At 52.7% G+C, this 19,499-nt stretch overlaps 4 protein-coding genes across 4 annotated transcripts; 2 read left to right on the plus strand and 2 right to left on the minus strand.

Annotated features, from left to right (window-relative positions):
• Positions 1-1,794: 1,794 nt before the first annotated feature.
• On the plus strand, positions 1,795-2,657 carry six9 (SIX homeobox 9; the record flags this gene model as incomplete). The annotated part of the gene is made up of 2 exons (XM_084466419.1): positions 1,795-2,187; positions 2,481-2,657. The coding sequence occupies 2 exons, from the start codon at positions 1,795-1,797 to the stop codon at positions 2,655-2,657; spliced, it is 570 nt and encodes a 189-aa protein (XP_084322545.1).
• A 954-nt stretch (positions 2,658-3,611) lies between these two features.
• qpctla (glutaminyl-peptide cyclotransferase-like a) lies at positions 3,612-8,511 on the minus strand. Its single transcript, XM_084466506.1, has 8 exons — positions 8,368-8,511; positions 7,610-7,927; positions 7,214-7,360; positions 6,280-6,573; positions 5,407-5,568; positions 4,984-5,083; positions 4,653-4,769; positions 3,612-4,313 (listed from the first exon to the last, which is right to left on the minus strand). The coding sequence occupies exons 2-8, from the start codon at positions 7,826-7,828 to the stop codon at positions 4,168-4,170; spliced, it is 1,185 nt and encodes a 394-aa protein (XP_084322632.1). The 5' UTR covers positions 7,829-7,927; positions 8,368-8,511; the 3' UTR covers positions 3,612-4,167.
• A 921-nt stretch (positions 8,512-9,432) lies between these two features.
• Positions 9,433-13,184, plus strand: LOC311341691 (ribonucleoside-diphosphate reductase large subunit). The gene is made up of 4 exons (XM_084466493.1): positions 9,433-9,553; positions 10,130-12,111; positions 12,230-12,418; positions 12,748-13,184. The coding sequence occupies exons 1-4, from the start codon at positions 9,535-9,537 to the stop codon at positions 12,934-12,936; spliced, it is 2,379 nt and encodes a 792-aa protein (XP_084322619.1). The 5' UTR covers positions 9,433-9,534; the 3' UTR covers positions 12,937-13,184.
• A 3,045-nt stretch (positions 13,185-16,229) lies between these two features.
• Positions 16,230-19,493, minus strand: sipa1l3 (signal-induced proliferation-associated 1 like 3). Its single transcript, XM_084467471.1, has 6 exons — positions 19,367-19,493; positions 19,042-19,219; positions 18,420-18,569; positions 17,862-17,988; positions 17,267-17,348; positions 16,230-16,893 (listed from the first exon to the last, which is right to left on the minus strand). Exons 1-6 carry the CDS (start codon positions 19,400-19,402, stop codon positions 16,747-16,749), a joined length of 720 nt encoding a protein of 239 aa, XP_084323597.1. The 5' UTR covers positions 19,403-19,493; the 3' UTR covers positions 16,230-16,746.
• Positions 19,494-19,499: the final 6 nt, after the last annotated feature.

Below are 19,499 nucleotides of genomic sequence, written 5' to 3' on the forward strand. Positions count from 1 at the left end.
GGGCCGTGTTCCAAGCCAGTACACTTGGGAGATTAATGCTTTTCTACAGAGCTTGAAGCCCCAGCCTGAAGCGTTACACTAAACATGGGCTGTGACTCCACAGATTTGGACTTTTGAATGCATCCACATTTATCAGTGTGTGGTCAATTTGTTTTGTTTGTTGTGATGTAATTTTCTTTTAACTTAAAGTGCCTTATGTTTTAGATCCAAGTGTATCATTTTTATAAAGGGTGTATTTGCTGTATGATACAGTAAAACTAGTGGGGTGTCCTACACTCCTACACATTCTCCAGTTTTCATGTTGAACCTACATTGTTGTGTCGGATTTACCTCTAATAATGAAATGTAAAACACTCCTGGTTCGGTCAGTCCCACCATCTCCTCCTCCTTTTATATTTTGCACATTTAATTTGCATGATGTTTACACTGCGCTGCTGTGTTATGAAAAACAGATCCTGAAATGTCCGCTGTGGTTGCCGGCTCAGGCTCAAAGGAAACTTCCAAGAGATGATTGGAAAGTCCTAAGATCCGGAGCGGATCTCCGCTGGAATTGAGTCAGACTTGTTACACTTCAGTTCCCTCCATTGAAAACATGAAATGCTCCATTTTGTGAGCTGTCCAGTGCCATAACACAGGAGTAGGCTTTATTAAGGTACACAATACTATGTTCAATGCAGCACATTTAGCTATAATAACGGCCATTTTGTGTTTTATTGTCTCTTTGTCTGATTATATATTTGTGTATACATAGTCTTTTTGAACCATGTATCCATTACTTAACATTTTTTAAAACTGCATGTTATTTAGTCAAAATGGAAGTTCTATAAATGTTTGTAATAGGAAGCGACATTAATATTGTCGCCCATATCTTGTTTTTGTGTTAAAGTGTTCAAAAAAATTACACCATTGTGAAAACGGTATCCATTTTCTTTTTGGCCAAAATGTTTGTGGACAGCTACAAAGTATAAATGTATTTTCTTTCAGACAAAAATGTGTAAACCTGAACACAATTTGAATCTTACCCGACAGAGATTAGGAGGCAAGGGAAGAGCGTTGGAATGAGTAAAATTTTAGTCAATGTTGGGCGTTGGCCGAGTTTATAAAGCCCATATTAATGTTTTCATTATGCTGTTACAATACGTCTGTACAATCATCGCCCACATGTCCGTCGGGTTTGGTCTACGATGTAATGCATGTGCTCCCTCCACTTCACTCGTACGCCGAATGGAATTACCAAAGAAAACGCGCATTTAAAAGACTTTTGGATGGCTTTGAAAGGGACTGATGTTTTCTACTTGTTGTCTGTCGTTTTTATCGTTTTGTACTCAGAAACATTCTATTTTTTATATGACTCTGTCATGCTATTGTAATAAACTACATTGACAAAAGGCGTGTTTAGTGTTTGAAGAGATTTGTCCTGTGAACACTTTAGCGTCGCACCACGGGACATCTTTCACCTGCTGGGTGAGGGCACCTGTTTGTCTAGTGAAATAATACCCAAATGGGCTGCGTCTTGTTGGCACTGCACCGCCATTTACCACTCCAGCTCTGGATGAAAGGAAACACAACGGGTGTGTGTGTGTGTATGTATGTGTATGCGTGCGTGTGTGTGTGTAGGAGAGGCATGATGTTTCTGTAGCCCTCGTTCTCAGGTTACAAGTTAAACATCGTGAGCTCCGACAAAGGAAAAGGGGCAGGATGAAAACAAAGCGCCGATGTACAGAGCGCACCACTCCAGTCTGACCCCGGAGGAGCCCGGTCCGCCGCCCAGTCCTCCCAGTCCCGTCGGCCCCCATGGAGGTGGTGTTCTCGGCCGAGCAGGTGGCATGCATGTGTGAGGTGCTGCTGCAGAGCGGCAGCATGGAGCGCCTCGCCTCCTTCCTGCACAGCCTGGCGTCCCCGGCGGTGGCGGCGTCCTCCTCGGCGGCGGAGAGCGTGCTGAAGGCGTGGGCCGTGGTGGCCTTCCACCAGGGCCGCTACGCCGACCTCTACGGCCTGCTGGAGGCCCGCCCCTTCTCCCCGCGCTGCCACGCCCTGCTGCAGCAGCTGTGGCTGCGGGCGCACTACGCCGAGGCCGAGCGCCAGCGGGGCCGGCCCCTGGGGGCCGTGGGGAAGTACCGCGTCCGGAGGAAGTTCCCCCTGCCCTCCACCATCTGGGATGGGGAGCAGACCAGCTACTGCTTCAAGGTACGGGGGGGGGGGGAGGGGGGGGGTGGGGAGGCTGGGGGGAGGCTGAGGGAGGGGCTGAGGGGAGACTGAAGGGAGGGGCTGGGGGGAGGCTGAGGGGAGGCCTTGGGCTCCGTAAAGGGAGGTTCACATGATTACTTCATTTTAATGTGTAGTAAATAACGTAAATAAAGTGGTTTCTGTGTGTGAATGTTGTTAATACGGATCAGTCTGTGGTGGCGGGATGGTTCGAATCCCCAGCGTTGGCTATTTGACCGACGGCGTGACGGTTCCCCTCGGTGCCTTGCCCGTAGGAGAAGTCGCGCCACATGCTGCGGGAGTGGTACCACTACAAGGCATACCCCTCGACCCGCGAGAAGAGGGAGCTGGCCGCCGCCACGGGCCTCACCGCCACGCAGGTCAGCAACTGGTTCAAGAACCGCCGGCAGAGAGACCGCAGCGCCAGCGGGCCCCACAGGTCGGTGCACTGACCTCAACCAACCTAACCTAAACCAACCTAACCTAACCTCAACTAACCTCAACCAACCTAACCTAACCTCAACCAACCTAACCTAACCCCAACCAACCTAACCTAACCTAAACCAACCTAACCTAACCTCAACTAACCTCAACCAACCTAACCTAACCTCAACCAACCTAACCTAACCTCAACCAACCTAACCTAACCTCAACCAACCTAACCTAACCTCAACCAACCTAACCTAACCTCAACCAACCTAACCTAACCTCAACTAACCTAAACCAACCTAACGTAACCCCAACCAACCTAACCTAACCTCAACTAACCTAAACCAACCTAACCTCAACCAACCTAACCTCACCGGGCCGGACAGGTTGGTACACTAACCTGACCTAACCTACCCTGACCTAACCTAACCCACAGGTCGATGCCACTAACCCAACCTCAACTAACGGTTAGTTGAGGTTAGGTTAGTGGCATTGACCTGTGAGCCAAGTTAGGTTAGGTTAAACCTAAACTAACCTAACCTGGCTCACAGCTCACTAACCTAACCTGAATTTCTCCTCTTTCATTGCTTAATTCCTGCAGTTTTTACACACTTTGCCCGAACGGAGGCTTGGGGGAAAGTCTATCGGACGTCTGACCACGACTCTTCCTCACCTCCTCGTCCTCCTCCTCACTGCTCCCCACGCCTGCCCTCGTTTGAATCAGCCCTCCTCCTCCTCCTCCCTCTGGTGAACCATCAGCCCTCCTCCGCCTCCTCCTCCTCCTCCTCCCTCTGGTGAACCATCACATGGGCTGATCTACTACTACCATTATACTATACTACTACTACTACTGAGTTAGTCATGGTTCAAGATGGACGTTCAAGTTGTAAACTATTCAATTATTCATATTGTTTGATTTTGTATACACACCCATGTCTTTGTGTCAATAAAAATAAATAAATCTTTTCAGTTCCAAGTTTATTGAGGGTTGTTTTTGAAATGTTGGAGAAATGTGAAATGGAAAATGTCCCTGGATAGAGAGGTATATTCATGCGTTACTGAAGACAGACAGACAGACAGACAGAGAACTGAATCCTGAATAGGGATTAGTTTAAATTCATATCATGGTTTCCTCTGCAAGACGTACCATGAACAAGGCAGGTTTCACCAGACATTAAAGTGTAAAAGTTAAACTATAATTAGTTAAACTCAATGCATTGGCGACTCAAGAAAAGAGTCTAAAAACTCACCCTTCCAAAGTCTTTGGTAAGGTGTTTAATCCACCACAACGATCAGTTAATGATCAGTTATATCGGTTGTTGTTGTCTCCTCCACCGTGAAGTCTCTCATCAGGCTGGGGAAGGAGGAACCGGAGGTCCTGGTTGTAGCTCTGTTCGTGTTGTCTGACCTTCCTGCACCACCAGCGGGACACCCTCCTCTTCCTCTGGGGCGTTCCTCTGTGTGTTGAAGCTGTTGAGGCCCGGTAGGACCCCTCAGAGGGTGTTGGTTCGAGTCCCTCCCCCACGGGGGGCCTCACAGCCCCAGGTACTCGGCCACAAACACGGCCAGGATCCGGGTGAGGTTCTCCACCGTGGGCCGGTGCAGGTTCTCCTCTGTGTCGTCCAGCGTGTGCCAGAAGGCCGGGAAGGGGGTCGCGATCACATGCAGGATGGGGACCCCTGTGGAGAGCAGAGAGCAGAGGCTTGGTTCGATCTCCAAACAGAAGATGGGGGGGGGGGGGTCCAGGTGAGAACTGGATGAGAGACTGGGGCTGGGGCTGGCAAGGGGGGGATTAAGGATGCAATCTGTGTGCGGCATGTGGCTCAGGAGGTAGAGCGGGTCGGCTGGTAACCAGAAGGTTGCTAGTTCAATCCCCAGCTCCTCCTAGCGGAGTGTAGAGGTGTCCCCCTAACTGCTCCTGAATGTATCCATCCATACATTTACCATCAGGGAGTGTCTGTTCATGGGCGTCATTCCCTCCCGTACCGCCCCAGGTGTGCGTGCTCCAAAAGTCTCACCTTTGTGGAGGAAGGGGATGTGGTCATCCTGGACGGGGCCCAGGTACACATCCTTCTTGAAGTACATCTGCTCAGCGGGGTGGGAGGTCAGCAAACCCTGCCGGTGGAGCCTCTTCTCTGGAGACCAGACAGAGCACAGAGGAGAACGCAGTCAGCACGGACACAGATCAGGAGAGGATACGAGATCATGAGAGATACGAGATCATGAGAGATCTGAAATCAGAAGAGGTACGAGATCAGAAGAGATACAAGATCATGAGAGATACGAGATCAGAAGAGATGGGAGATCACGAGAGGTCTGGTGTGAAGGAAGCCCCGAGGCAGTGATCACCTGCGGCGATGAGGCGGTCAAACCAGCGGGCCGTGTTATCAAAGTGGTTGGCGATCAGAGGGTCCGGCGCCCCCAGGAGGTCCAGCAGCACAAAGAGGTCCTGGGGGGGGAGGAGGGTGGGACACACAGCTCCGTTAACCGTGTTGACGACAGCACAGTGAACCGGCTGTACATCGCCGTCATCGCAAGAGAACCCTTCGATAAGAACAAGCGCTGTTTCTAGTTACGATGCTAGAGGCTGTGTAGTATGTATATACTCGGTATCGACCGATACTCAAGTTCAGGAATCGGTATCGGGAAGGAAGAAATGGTATGGGAACATCTCTAGTCTCTGGGTCTAGAGGTCCTCCCTGTCCCCCTGGGCCCTCCCTGCTGGGGGTCTCTGGGCCCTCTCTGCTGGGGGTCTCGGGGCGGGTGTCTCACCACGGCCTGCAGCACGGTGGTGTGTGTGGAGCCGGGGGGGTGCGGCGTGCGGGCCATCCACTCAGATAAGTGACGCGAGCCGTAGAGCGAGTCCGCCGCCGTCCACTCCTCAAACGACTCCTCGCCGTCGAAGAAGACGAGCTGCAGGGTGACGGCGGGCCGCTGAGAGAGAGAGAGAGAGAGAGAGAGAGAGAGAGAGAGAGAGAGAGAGAGAGAGAGAGAGAGAGAGAGAGAGAGAGAGAGAGAGAGAGAGAGAGAGAGAGAGAGAGAGAGAGAGAGAGAGAGAGAGAGAGAGAGAGAGAGAGAGAGAGAGAGAGAGAGGAGGATGTAAGGAATCAAGGCTTTATTAACTAAATGCATAACAGAGTGGCTTTGTTTATAGACGTCTGAACCTTAACAACGCTTAAAACCCTCAGGACTGAAAAAGGTGAGATGAGGTCAAATACATCTAAAAATTATTTAATCTTAACATGACTTGAACTCCCTCACTACCCTGTCTTTTATGATCCGTGTCCATCTCATTTACATATATGTAAATGTGTGGCCTGTAGGGGCGGGTCCACGCCGGCTCTGTCTGATTTACACACATGGAAATGTGACGACGGGTCAGGACAGGAGGGCACGCCTACAGCCCGGAGCAGAGAGCCTCCCTCTGACCCAGAGGAGACCTCCACCTGAGGACCTCCACCTACAGACCTCCACCTGAGGACCTCCACCTACAAACCTCCACCTGAGGACCTCCACCTACAAACCTCCACCTGAGGACCTCCACCTGAGGACCTCCACCTACAGACCTCCACCTGAGGACCTCCACCTACAGACCTCCACCCACAGACCTCCACCTACAAACCTCCACCCCCCCCCCCCAGCTACCTGCTGCTTCAGGGCCCTCAGCAGGCCGTCCAGGGCGGAGGCCAGCTCCAGCATCATGGCGCAGGGCACGGCCGAGTCCGTGGCCCCCAGGAACACCTTCTCGGGGGCCCGGGGGTCCGGGGGCAGGGCCTTGGAGTCGTAGTGGCAGCAGAGCAGCAGGCGGCGGGGGGTGGAGGGGTCCAGCGTGGCCACCAGGTTGGTGAAGGTGACGGGGCCCCGGGGGGTGGGGGCCTGGAAGGTGTCCAGGTCCACGGCCCAGCCCGCCGACAGAGAGCTCAGCATGGACGTGATGTGCTGGAGGAGAGGAGGGGAGGGGTGAGGGAAGGACCCGGGTACCACCCCAGAGGCCCTCTACCTGCAGGCCTCCTGGGGGGCGAGGCCCTACACCGGCTCCCTGGTGACGTCTGCAGGCGTGGCAGTGGCAGTAGTACTAGTAGTACTATAGTAGTAGTATAGTAGTAGTAGAGCAGTAGTATAGTAGTAGTAGTAGTAGTAGTAGTAGTAGTAGTAGTAGTAGAGTAGTAGCAGCAGGAGGAGTGACTCCAGCAGGTCAGTGTGAAGGTAGACAGACAGACAGGCTGTATGACTGAGTGTGTCTACAGTGTGGAGGTAGACAGACAGACAGGCTGTATGACTGAGTGTGTCTACAGTGTGGAGGTAGACAGACAGACAGGCTGTATGACTGAGTGTGTCTACAGTGTGGAGGTAGACAGACAGACAGGCTGTATGACTGAGTGTGTCTACAGTGTGGAGGTAGACAGACAGACAGGCTGTATGACTGAGTGTGTCTACAGTGTGGAGGTAGACAGACAGACAGGCTGTATGACTGAGTGTGTCTACAGTGTGGAGGTAGACAGACAGACGGCTGTATGACTGAGTGTGTCTACAGTGTGATGGTAGACAGACAGATGGCTGTATGACTGAGTGTGTTTACCTTCCTGACAGCCAGGCTGCCCTGGGTGCCAGGCAGCCTCTCGATGAGGATGGGTCTCAGGTGCGTCTCCCACAGACGGGTACCGTCCACCTGGGCGGCCAGGCGCCGCAGCTGGGCCGGGGAGTTCTTAGTGGGCTTGTGGGACAGCTGGGGGGGAGGAGGAGGAGGAGGAGCGGAGTGTTATTAGGAAGGGGAGCAGGGAGAGAGAGGACAGGCAGACCATAATGAGATGCTGTCATGAAGTCTATTACGAATACTGGATCATATTGAACTCTATCATTACGCTCCAGGTAAACATCATCAATGATAGGACATTGATTACTCATTAGGATGCAAACTGAGCAGAATGTGTGTGTGTGTGTGTGTGTGTGTGTGTTTCGGAGAGGTTTACTTTACCCGATCTTTCACTAGGTCCACCGCGGGCAGGCGGTTGCTATGGTCACCGCTCGTCTCGTAGGACAGACAGATCCCCAGGATCACGGCCAGCATCAGGACCGCGATCAGGCAGAAGATGAGCACGCGGGCCCGCGGCATGCGGAAGCGGTCGCATCCGGAGATCGGCCCGCCGCCGTGGTTGACCTGGAGGGGCTTGTACCGCCGACTCGACCGGGACATGGTGGCGCCGGCGGGGTTGGAGCACTACAGTGGAGTACTGTCTACGTGGTGGTCCGACTCCCACAACACATGACACGTTTCCCAGCTACGTGTCGAAACCTACGGCGCAGAGGAGGAGAACGGGAGGCGACCCCGGAACGCTGATCATTAACTGAACGTAACACACACATCACACTAACGTCCTGTGACTGGTGGCACCTGTAGACCCCCGGGGGGCCTGGGCAGAGTGTACAGTCTAGTGGACATGAGGATATATCCTCAGGATCTATCTATGAGGATCTATCGATGAGGATCTATCTATGAGGATCTATCGATGAGGATCTATCGATGAGGATCTATCCTGAAGCCTCAGCCCAACCGGGCGGCCCATTTCAACTCCTGAATGACTAAATGAGATCATGTACACGACAGTAGGCTCCTATTTGCAGAGCCAGGTCCAACGTTTCTCAGTGCAGTTGAACAGCATCGTATCTCAAACCATATACGCGCATGTGCCACGATAACGGGGATAATGTTAATGGTCGGTTATAGTATTGCACCTTTCATTACATCGGCGGGGCGGATGCATCTACGTCGTCCGTTTGCCGCACACTGGAGGGCTGGTAGTCATGATGAACGGCTGAACTCCGGTGAGGGCGTGAGGCGCAGCGCTGCAGGACAGCACAGAGCAGCCTCTCACTTTTACTTCCGGGTGTTGTAGCGTCACGTGGACCATCACCGGAGCCTCTTAAAGGGACAGGGACTCTTTATGAGGCCACAACAGTCAACAACCGTCAACAACAGTCTACCGCTGTGACTGGTAAGATTATATATTCATAATAATAATAATAATAATCAAACCCTGGTAATGAATAATGTTATTTTTTTCACCGGGTTGACCGTGTCTTCAAACGGCTTTTTGAATTACTGGTTTTGAAAATGCAAGGGGAGGATCGGACAAAATCCACCAACCGCCGTCGCATGATGACGCGCGACCAGGGGCGGCCTGAGCCGTTTGGCGCCCGAGCGGAAACCTGCAGAGGGGCCCCTCCTCCTTAAAGGGCCAGCCTACCACAGCCGCTGCCCTCCTCGTCTTCTGTCCTTGTTGTTATGTTGTTTATTCTTTCAACTCCACCTAGATTATTCTAGTTCACTTTCTTTAGTGACCTTTACTGACCTGCAGACAACCATCCATTACATTTCCTTTCCATATGTTCTTATTAATCTATGTCTATTTGAAAATCTATTTGTCATTTGCTGACTACACATAATCTTTTTAATTTTTCCTCCCCATCTCTTGTCACTCCATGTACACCCGGACCAGATACTGCTCTCTATTTATATAGCCTCTACATAAACCAGTGAAATCACATTTCACACTTCCATCAATAACACTTTCTGTACCACCCCCCCCCCCCATTTTTTTTTACTTGTTGTTATGTTTAGTTGTTCAAAAATAAAATAAATAAAACGTTTTTATTTATTATATATTACTTTATATTATTATTTAGAATTTCTGACGTCAGTGAGGAGGAGCCGCCGCGAGCGAAACAGGACTATTGGAACGCAGCCCGGGTGAATCTCCCGCGCAGACCGATGACGTTTAAGAAGCGAGAAGCGCGCTTTCTCATTCGCGCCTTGTGTTTAACCTGAAGAGGGTCTCTCTCCTCTCTTTGTGATCAACTCTCCAACTTTAGACTTAAATTAAGTCTCCTCCGGACCCCGACATGCATGTCATCAAACGAGGTGCGTATCTTCTGTCTCTACATCATATTAAGGTTATAACTCTGGTTTGTTAAAAATCTTTAACGTTGCTGACATCTGAGCCCCACCATGGATCCACCTGCATATGTTATACATGTATTAATATATATATTTATATATATTCAGTTTACATCGTTACTTAACACTAATGTACACTCGAGCTGATCAAATGAACGCACAAAATAACTGCTTGTTTAAGTTACTGTTTTGGGTCTTCGAGTTCTCCTCATTCTCCACATAGTTTAGTAGGTTTAACTCAACAATAATACTACGCAGTGGTTCATTATAGTCCAATTAACGACTTCGTTAACGTATATCTACTGCAGGATAAGGTTAGTGCGTGTTTAGTGTGACACGCTATTGCATCATTCCCTAACTAAGCCGTTCAATCACTGTCCGTTCCCCTCACCGAACGGTTCCCTCAGCGAACCGTTCACTAACTGAACGGTTCACTAACTGAACCCTTACCTGTCTGAACCCTTCCCCTAACCGCACCGTTCACTAACCGCACCGTTCACTAACCGCACCGTCCCCTAACCGCACCGCGTTGCTCTCCAGATGGACGCCAGGAGCGCGTCATGTTCGACAAGATCACGTCCCGCATCCAGAAGCTGTGCTACGGGCTGAACTCTGACTTCGTGGACCCGACGCAGATCACCATGAAGGTGATCCAGGGTCTGTACAGCGGCGTGACCACGGTGGAGCTGGACACGCTGGCCGCCGAGATCACCGCCACGCTCACCACCAAGCACCCCGACTACGCCTGCCTGGCCGCGCGCATCGCCGTCTCCAACCTCCACAAGGAGACCAAGAAGGTGTTCAGCGACGTGATGGAGGACCTGTACGGCTACGTCAACCCGCTCAACGCCCGCCACTCGCCCATGATCTCCAAGGAGACGCTGGACATCGTGCTGGAGAACAAGGACCGCCTCAACTCGGCCATCATCTTCGACCGCGACTTCTCCTACAACTTCTTCGGCTTCAAGACGCTGGAGCGCTCGTACCTGCTGAAGATCAACGGCAAGGTGGCGGAGCGGCCGCAGCACATGCTGATGCGGGTGGCGGTCGGGATCCACAAGCGGGACATCGCCGCCGCCGTGGAGACGTACAACCTGCTGTCGGAGAAGTGGTTCACGCACGCCTCGCCCACGCTGTTCAACGCCGGCACCAACCGCCCGCAGCTCAGCAGCTGCTTCCTGCTGGCCATGAAGGACGACAGCATCGAGGGGATCTACGACACGCTCAAGCAGTGCGCGCTCATCTCCAAGTCGGCGGGCGGCATCGGCGTGGCGGTGAGCTGCATCCGCGCCACCGGGAGCTACATCGCCGGCACCAACGGCAACTCCAACGGGCTGGTGCCCATGCTGCGCGTCTACAACAACACGGCGCGCTACGTGGACCAGGGCGGCAACAAGCGGCCGGGCGCCTTCGCCATGTACCTGGAGCCCTGGCACGCCGACGTGTTCGAGTTCCTGGAGCTGAAGAAGAACACGGGCAAGGAGGAGCAGCGCGCCCGCGACCTGTTCTACGGCATGTGGATCCCGGACCTGTTCATGAAGCGGGTGGAGAGCAACCAGGACTGGTCCCTGATGTGTCCCAACGACTGCCCCGGGCTGGACGAGTGCTGGGGGGAGGAGTTTGAGAAGCTGTACACCGGGTACGAGGCGGCGGGCAAGGCCAAGCGCGTGGTGAAGGCGCAGCAGGTGTGGCACGCCATCATCGAGTCGCAGACGGAGACGGGCACGCCCTACATGCTCTACAAGGACGCCTGCAACCGCAAGAGCAACCAGCAGAACCTGGGCTGCATCAAGTCCAGCAACCTGTGCACGGAGATCATCGAGTTCACCAGCGGGGACGAGGTGGCCGTGTGCAACCTGGCGTCCATCGCGCTCAACATGTACGTGACGGCCGAGCGCACCTTCGACTTCAAGAAGCTGGCCAGCGTCACCAAGGTGATCGTGAAGAACCTCAACAAGATCATCGAGGTCAACTTCTACCCGGTGCCGGAGGGGGAGCGGTCCAACAAGCTGCACCGGCCCATCGGCATCGGCGTGCAGGGCCTGGCCGACGCCTTCATCCTGATGCGCTACCCGTTCGAGAGCGCCGAGGCCCAGCGGCTGAACGTGCAGATCTTCGAGACCATCTACCACGCGGCGCTGGAGTCGAGCTGCGAGCAGGCGGAGGCCCTGGGGCCGTACGAGACGTACGCCGGCTGCCCCGTCAGCAAGGGGGTCCTGCAGTACGACATGTGGGGGGTGACCCCTACCGACCTCTGGGACTGGAAGCTGCTCAAGGAGAAGATCGCCAAGCACGGCGTGCGGAACAGCCTGCTGCTGGCGCCCATGCCCACCGCCTCCACCGCGCAGATCCTGGGCAACAACGAGTCCATCGAGCCCTACACCAGCAACCTGTACACCCGCCGGGTGCTCTCCGGGGAGTTCCAGATCATCAACCCCCACCTGCTCAAAGACCTCACTGAGAAGGGGCTGTGGAACGAGGAGATGAAGAACCAGCTCATCGCGCAGAACGGCTCCATTCAGGTACATGCTGCGCCGTGCACACAAAGAAACTATCTTGTCCATTTAGGTAGCTGGATATATTTGGAATAGTTGAAATGTTGACTTCATGCTGTCCTCCGCCACGCTCTTCCCCCCGCAGGCCATCTCTGGGATCCCGGCCGACCTGAAGGAGCTGTATAAGACGGTGTGGGAGATCTCCCAGAAGACCATCCTGAAGATGGCCGCGGACCGCGGGGCCTTCATCGACCAGAGCCAGTCGCTCAACATCCACATCGCTGAGCCCAACTACGGCAAGCTGACCAGCATGCACTTCTACGGCTGGAAACAGGTGAGTCCCGCCGCAGTTACCACCCGAGATTCACCTTTAAACTCGTGAACTCTTAAAGGGGTGGTGTCACGCCACCAGGTGTGAGTGTGATTAGCCGTTACGAGCCGTTCGCCTTTCCCTGTGGAGCGTGGTAAATGTTGCTCATCTATCCGTCATACATCTAGGTGGACACGCCCACTTGTGATGTCACAGGGAAAGGCAGATTTTCAAACTTGTACTGACTGACACCTGGTGGCGGTTATATCACCCCTGTAACACACAAGCTGAAGAGCTTCACTGTGCGTCAGACTAGTTCCCTAAAGGCCTCCCTCCCTCTCCCTCTCCCCCAGGGTCTGAAGACGGGTATGTACTACCTGCGGACGAAGCCGGCCGCCAACCCCATCCAGTTCACGCTGAACAAGGACATGCTGAAGGAGGAGGCGCCGGCGGAGACGCCCGAGGAGGCCAAGGAGCGCAACACGGCCGCCATGGTCTGCTCCCTGGAGAACCGCGACGACTGTCTCATGTGTGGCTCCTAGTGGGAGGAGCCGTCGCTGAGGGGGAGGAGCCGTCGCTGAGGGGGAGGAGCCGTCACTGAGGCCTGGTGGCCTCTGGATTCATTTCCACTTCCATGCACTCCTAGGAATTGTATATTTATCAAGGGTTCAATAGTCACTTTTTATAACGTTTGAAGAGCTCTTGTTTAGAGAATTATTTGAAAAAAATGTATGTATCTGATTCTGTATGTTGTGTCTGCTTTTGTTATACAATAAAACTGTAAAATGTGCATGTGGTTCTGAAGTTATTCATATTTATTTACTACTGCAGCGAGCTGGCACTTAAACACGCACCCTCTACCAACGTGTGTCCGTCGCCTCTGAGCTTACGAATCTGGAGTGCTCCGGACGAAACGGAGCAATACCATTTGTGAAAATAGAGTAGTAGGCCTATAATATCTGCTATATATTTTGTATTTAACGTTTTTATACTTTATCCCTGACCATTTTATTGTTCACCTGCTTTGGCAATGCAAATGTAGGCTTTATTTCTCATGCCAATAAAGCTTTTAAATTAAGAGAATCTGCGGGTTGGTGAGGGGTGTCACATGCCATCGCCGCGTACACTTTTTGCGCCTTTTTCTTTTTGCCGATTTCGAATGACAAAGCAAAATCTCTACAGATGCCATGTTTGCGATTGTCGATGCCGGTAATTTGCGACACGACAGTCGCTGCCCTCTAGAGGATGTATTGCGTAACATCCATAACAACGCTGAAACCGGACGGAGGTACGAAGGGAAAGTCCCGGAGACGACGTTTAGTACGGACGGACGAACCAGTCTGCACCACCTGGAGCCGCTGGTCAGAGTGGAAACATGACTATATCTGCTGCTCATCTTTACAAAAGTTTTGCTTCACAAAGCAGGCACATTTAAGCCATGACTTTGCTTTCTAAATGATTAACGAGCCATTGGACCCAGAACTTGTTTTTAAACATGGTGATTTGATCGTGAACATATTTACGAATTACATAGACAGCTGTCCGGGCAGCGATGTGTTAAATACCCGAGTGAGAGGCTTTCCAGACATACAGTATAACACTACGGTGTGTGGCGGATTTCATACAACATTGCTTATAATTCATGAGTTACACCGCGACGGTCCTACTAAATAATAAGTTGCCGTGGGTCGTTACCATGGGGATAACACACCCCTTCCTTCCTGAAGCTCAACCCAAAACGCTCGAATACAGGCGCACCATCCACAACTTAACTGCTCATCTTGAAACAAGTCTTGTCATTTACTGCGATGAAGAAATGAAACACCAGAGAAATGTTTTTAAATATATTTTCTTATAAAATAATGAAAACATAATTTACACTTTAAATGTACACTCATTGATACAACCCCAAGCAAAACAAAGTTCAATCTAACACGTTATAACCTCGGCCAGACGTCACAGAGCATACAATGGAATCGACACACAGTACCCTCTCATCTTCACTATTTTGTTATCAGATCCAAAAGTGGCCAATGTCTTTAAAAATAAATTATCAAAATATTAAACATCTAAAAAAGAAGCTTGTCTCGATGCATTACTGTGATCTGTGCAATACGGCTGCACTGCGCTATGCTCCACGCTCAGGTAATCATTAGCTTCCATCGATTTGTATACAAAAACTAAAAAAAAACAGCATTGCCCCACCACATGCAAAGAAAACTAACGATTAAGACATTTATAAAAACAAAAACAAATCAACACCTATTAAGCTGCTTGGTTCAAAGTCGTTCCCCGTACAAGAAACAGGAGTGTAGAAGTTGTTCAAAGAATACGTGTTGACGCTTGACTTAACATGTCTCGCTCAATCTGCAATCCCCAAAACCAAAGAATATCAACTCCAGTAAAACCCTTCTGAACCAGAACCCATCCTGCGGGAAATCACCTTCTGACCCAATCCTCCTCTTCAAATAAGAACAACAGTGTTTTGTAATGAATCAAATCGGTCAAAATTGATCGACGCCTGAAGCCTGAATCTCGGCCCAACTCTCCCCACCTCCGAGGGCTCGAGGTGTCTGTCCCGGCGGAGGCCTCCCTCGGAGCCCCAGAGACGGGTAGGAGGGGCGGCCCAGGGAGAGACCAGGGACCAGGGGACCAGAGCACAGTGATCCCAACCGGGAGGCCACGCGTATAAATATCAAGTCTTCCAAAAAGGTGGAAAAGGAGAAAATTCTTGTGTCCACCGAGTCGTCTCTGTCCTTCCCAGGACCAGAGAGACCGTGGATTGGTGCGTTGGGATCTATGAGTTTGGTAAACGGGGGTCGTCCTGAGAGGGTTGGGGGCGGAGCTCCAGTTTGATCAGGTGGGGTTGTGAGAGGGTGAATCATCCACGGGGGTGTAGGCCGGGGAGGACATGAACAGTACAAGTGAAGGTAAAACGCACCCCAGCTGAGATTTCTGGAAAGAAACTTTTCGTTCCATTCAGTACCAGTTTTTTTTTTTTGATTAAACACAAAATACATTTCTGTATTAAAAATAAAATATTATATATAAGTAGGGTATCGTCCAACAGGCTAGCCGTATAAATAGCGTATTTTGTGATCGTTTAGGTTTAGGACTTAGAAAACACTCGGTCACACTTCATTCTCTCTCATCAGCCACTCAACGGATATGTACACAAAGACACTGAAGCTACGGCCTCTCACTGAAGAACACGCAGAGCTTCAGTACGTACAACACCATGTACTCTGATATTTGTTCATTTTCATTGGTTATTCTTGATTATTGAAAACAATTGTCCCTTGTCATAAAGTCCGGTTTCAAAGACCCTCCAAAATCAAACAACAGAACGTAAAAACCGAGAGAGTAACAACATCTGGAGAATCGAGATGAAGTTAATCAGTGGAAATCCACCAGATCCGGCATCACTGAGATCATGACATCAATCTGTTACCCGCCCGCTACACAAGCTGATGGCTTGTGTGTCACCAGCATGCATCACACACACACACACACACACACACACACACACACACACACACACACACACACACACACACACACACACACACACACACACACACACACACACACACACACACACACACACACACACACACACACCCCCTCCCCCCCCCCCGACTTGCATCAGAACAGTATTAGGCCTTCCGGGGGATCTCTTCCTCAGGTAGTGAGTCCCCCCTCCGTCCCTGGGCTCTGAGCGTATAGACAGAGAGATGTACAGTAAGCATTACAGTATAGAAAAATAAACAGGTAAAGCCAGAGGTCAGCATGGAGAGAAATATTGAAGACTGTTTTGGTGGAGCGGTGTGTGTGTGTGTGTGTGCGTGTGTGTGGAGGGGGGCACAATAGGCATGTTTAAAGTGTTGGGCTCACATTTAAAAATTACAAAATATTAATATATCTTTTTGTCCTCCCTTTTAAAAGTTCTTTGCAGTTCTCTCCTGTTTAAGGCAGTCCAGTTTAAAGTGGAGGGAGAAATCTAGCAGTCCTTTGTGGCCCGAAGTGAGGGTATCAACGTGTGGATCAGTGCAGCAGTACTGCAGCTTTAAACCTGTCCTCATATCTAGAGGGACTCCAGCTTTAAACCTGTCCTCATATCTAGAGGGACTCCAGCTTTAAACCAGTCCTCAAATCTAGAGGGACTCCAGCTTTAAACCAGTCCAAGTCACGACTTCTTCTGCGTCTTCCAAAATCGTCTCCTCCCACAGCGCCGGCGTCCTGCTCGTGTGAGGTCACTTCCTGTCGGGCTGCGGGCTTGTGTGCGGTCACTTCCTGTCGGGCTGCGGGCCTGTGTGCGGTCACTTCCTGTCGGGCTGCGGGCTGGTGTGAGGTCACTTCCTGTCGGGCTGCGGGCTGGCAAACAGCATGCTGAACTTGCGGAGCTGCTCGCTGGCGGAGGAGCTCTCCTCCTGCAGCCGCTGGTTGTTCTGACGGAGGTCGGCCATCTCCGCCATCAGCACCACCTTGTCCTTCTTCTCCTGCAGGGTGGGGGTCAGGGTGAGGTCAGCAGGGAGGAGCTTCAACAGCATTTTATTTAATTTAACCTCACAGCAGAAACGTGGAGGAGCAGCTGGTCGACTACAACAACAAGACACCAAACCATGTGACCAAACCATGTGACCACACCATGTGACACTAACTGAGCTCAGACCCGTCTGAACTCAGAGTGGGGACAGAGGACCCCTACCTCCTCCTCCTCCACTAGAGGAGGAGCAGGAGGAGGACAGAGGGAGGCTCTCCTACCTCCTCCTGCTCCTCTAGAGGAGGAGCAGGAGGAGGAGAGAGGACTCCTACCTCCTCCTGCTCCTCTAGGAGCAGGAGCAGGAGGAGGACAGAGGGAGGCTCTCCTACCTTCTCCAGGTCGGTGTTGAGCTGCTTCAGCTTCACCTCCAGGTGGTGCAGGCGTCCCGGGAGGTCGTGGTTCACCTCGTCGCTGAGGGGAGACACACGCAGAAACATGAACGGATGAGCCCAGACTCTAACCGGAGCTAAAGGAGTCCTCCGGTCGGCCCTCCGACTCACAGGGCAGACCGCCAGCCTCAGCCACTGGGTGGCAGTGTGCGTGTGGAATAAACCTTCAACCTGCAGAAGAAGAGCCCTGAACATTGTCTCACTGATCAGGGGATTTCAACAAAACATGAGGAACGCTTTTATGAAGCGGGAAATATCTGCTGTTACAAGTTACAACCCTTGATACGCTTAATACCCCTGGTAAGAGAGAGCGAGAGAGAGAGAGAGAGAGAGAGAGAGAGAGAGAGAGAGAGAGAGAGAGAGAGAGAGAGAGAGAGAGAGAGAGAGAGAGAGAGAGAGAGAGAGAGAGAGAGAGAGAGAGTGAGAGTGTGTGTGTGTGTGTGTGTGTGTGTACGTGTGAGTGAGTGTGTGTCAGATGTGTGTGTGTGTGTGTGTGTGTGTTTTAGTTAGTGAGTTAGTGTGCGGGTATCCCTACCCGCTGAAGGTGGGCGTGGTCCGTGGGGTCTGCGGCGTCTGGAACTGGACCGGACTGACGGACGGCCTCAGGTCCTGACCTCCGACCGGGGTCTCCGTCAGCGAGAAGAGAGACACGGCCCTCTGGACTGCACACACACACACACACACACACACACACACACACACACACACACACACACACACACACACACACACACACACACACACACACACACACACACACACACACACACACACACACACACACACACACACACACAGAGGACACACACACATTCATTACCTGTAGCACAACCAGGCCCATTGTGTCTGTCTGTGGCGGCTGTCTGTTCATGGAGACACTTGGTGATCCCGCTCAGGGATTAAGGAGGAGCTTGGCTCTAGTGGGCTCTGCTCTGATTGGCTGTGAGGCATCGAGGGCCCACCGGGTAGCGCGCGCACGCACGCACGCACACACACACACACAGGTTTCCTCCCCACTCTCATTCCCGCGTGTCTTAACTCCGGTGTGGTGTGATAAAGGGTCAAAGGTCAAAGGTCGAGTCCTCACCCTCACCTTCGTAGGCCCGGGCGGCGCTGACCAGGCTGGTCCACTCCAGACCGCAGGTGGTGTCCGGGAGCGGCATGAGCCCCGGGTCCAGTCGCCGCAGGGGGGGCACCTGGTCCCGGACCTCCACCAGGGACAGCTCCGACGAGGACATGGCCGCTGGGGGGGAGGAGAGGAGAGGGAGAGAGGAGAGGAAAGGGGGAGGAGAGGGAGAGGAGGTGAGGGGGGGAGGAGAGGGAGAGGAGGGGTGGAGGAGAGGGGGAGGAGAGGGGGAGGAGAGGGAGAGAGGGGGAGGAGAGGAGAGGGGGAGTGAATTTTAATTCTGCGGTTCCTCTGGTTCCAGTACTGCTAGCAGCGATGAAGAGGAGCGCGGGGAACACGGCCTTCATCAGCAGGTGAACCTCCCTTGGATCCCCTTAGAGCAGCCTCAGTGTGAACACCCCCCCGGGCGGGATCAACGGGATCATCAATAGAATCCAGGTTCATTTACAGTTCAGCTGTCCCTTATGATCTATGAGGTCTAATGTGGAGCGACGGATAACCAGCCTCCCCACCCTCCTCCAGACAGACAGGTGGGCCGTCCCAGTGTCTCCTCCCAGCCTCTCCTCCCAGCCTCTCCCCCCCCGCTCACCTTTCTTGGCCCCCTGGCCCCCTGCGGGGGGGCCGTGGTGCTTGCGGGTGGGCAGCGTGCAGGTGAAGAGCACGTCCGTGGGGGTGCTCACGCTCTCCGCCGTGGCGTAGCTGGCATCGCGCCGCCCACTGCACAGCGACTCGTCTGAGAACGTCCTCTGGAGGGTCCGCCTGGGGGACTGGGGGGGGGGGGGAGAGGAGAGGGGGAGAGTGGGGGGGTAGAGGAGAGTGGGGGGGGGGTCTGGGTCAGGTGTGTGTGGTGGCTCAGGTCCTGGTCAGGCGGGGGGGTCTGGGTCAGGTGTGTGTGGCGGTGCAGCAGGACCTACCGCGTCTCTCTGGGGGGCGTCGGCGGGGTAGTCCATGATGATGAGCTTCTTCAGGTCGTCCTCCACGGTGCTCTTGTAGGTCCTCCGCGGCGAGCGCAGGTCCCTCAGCGATGCCCGGAGCCGCGGCTGGCCG

Source organism: Micromesistius poutassou, assembly GCF_964030765.1.
Source record: "Micromesistius poutassou genome assembly, chromosome: 4".
In the NCBI taxonomy this organism is placed as follows: Eukaryota; Metazoa; Chordata; class Actinopteri; order Gadiformes; family Gadidae; genus Micromesistius; species Micromesistius poutassou.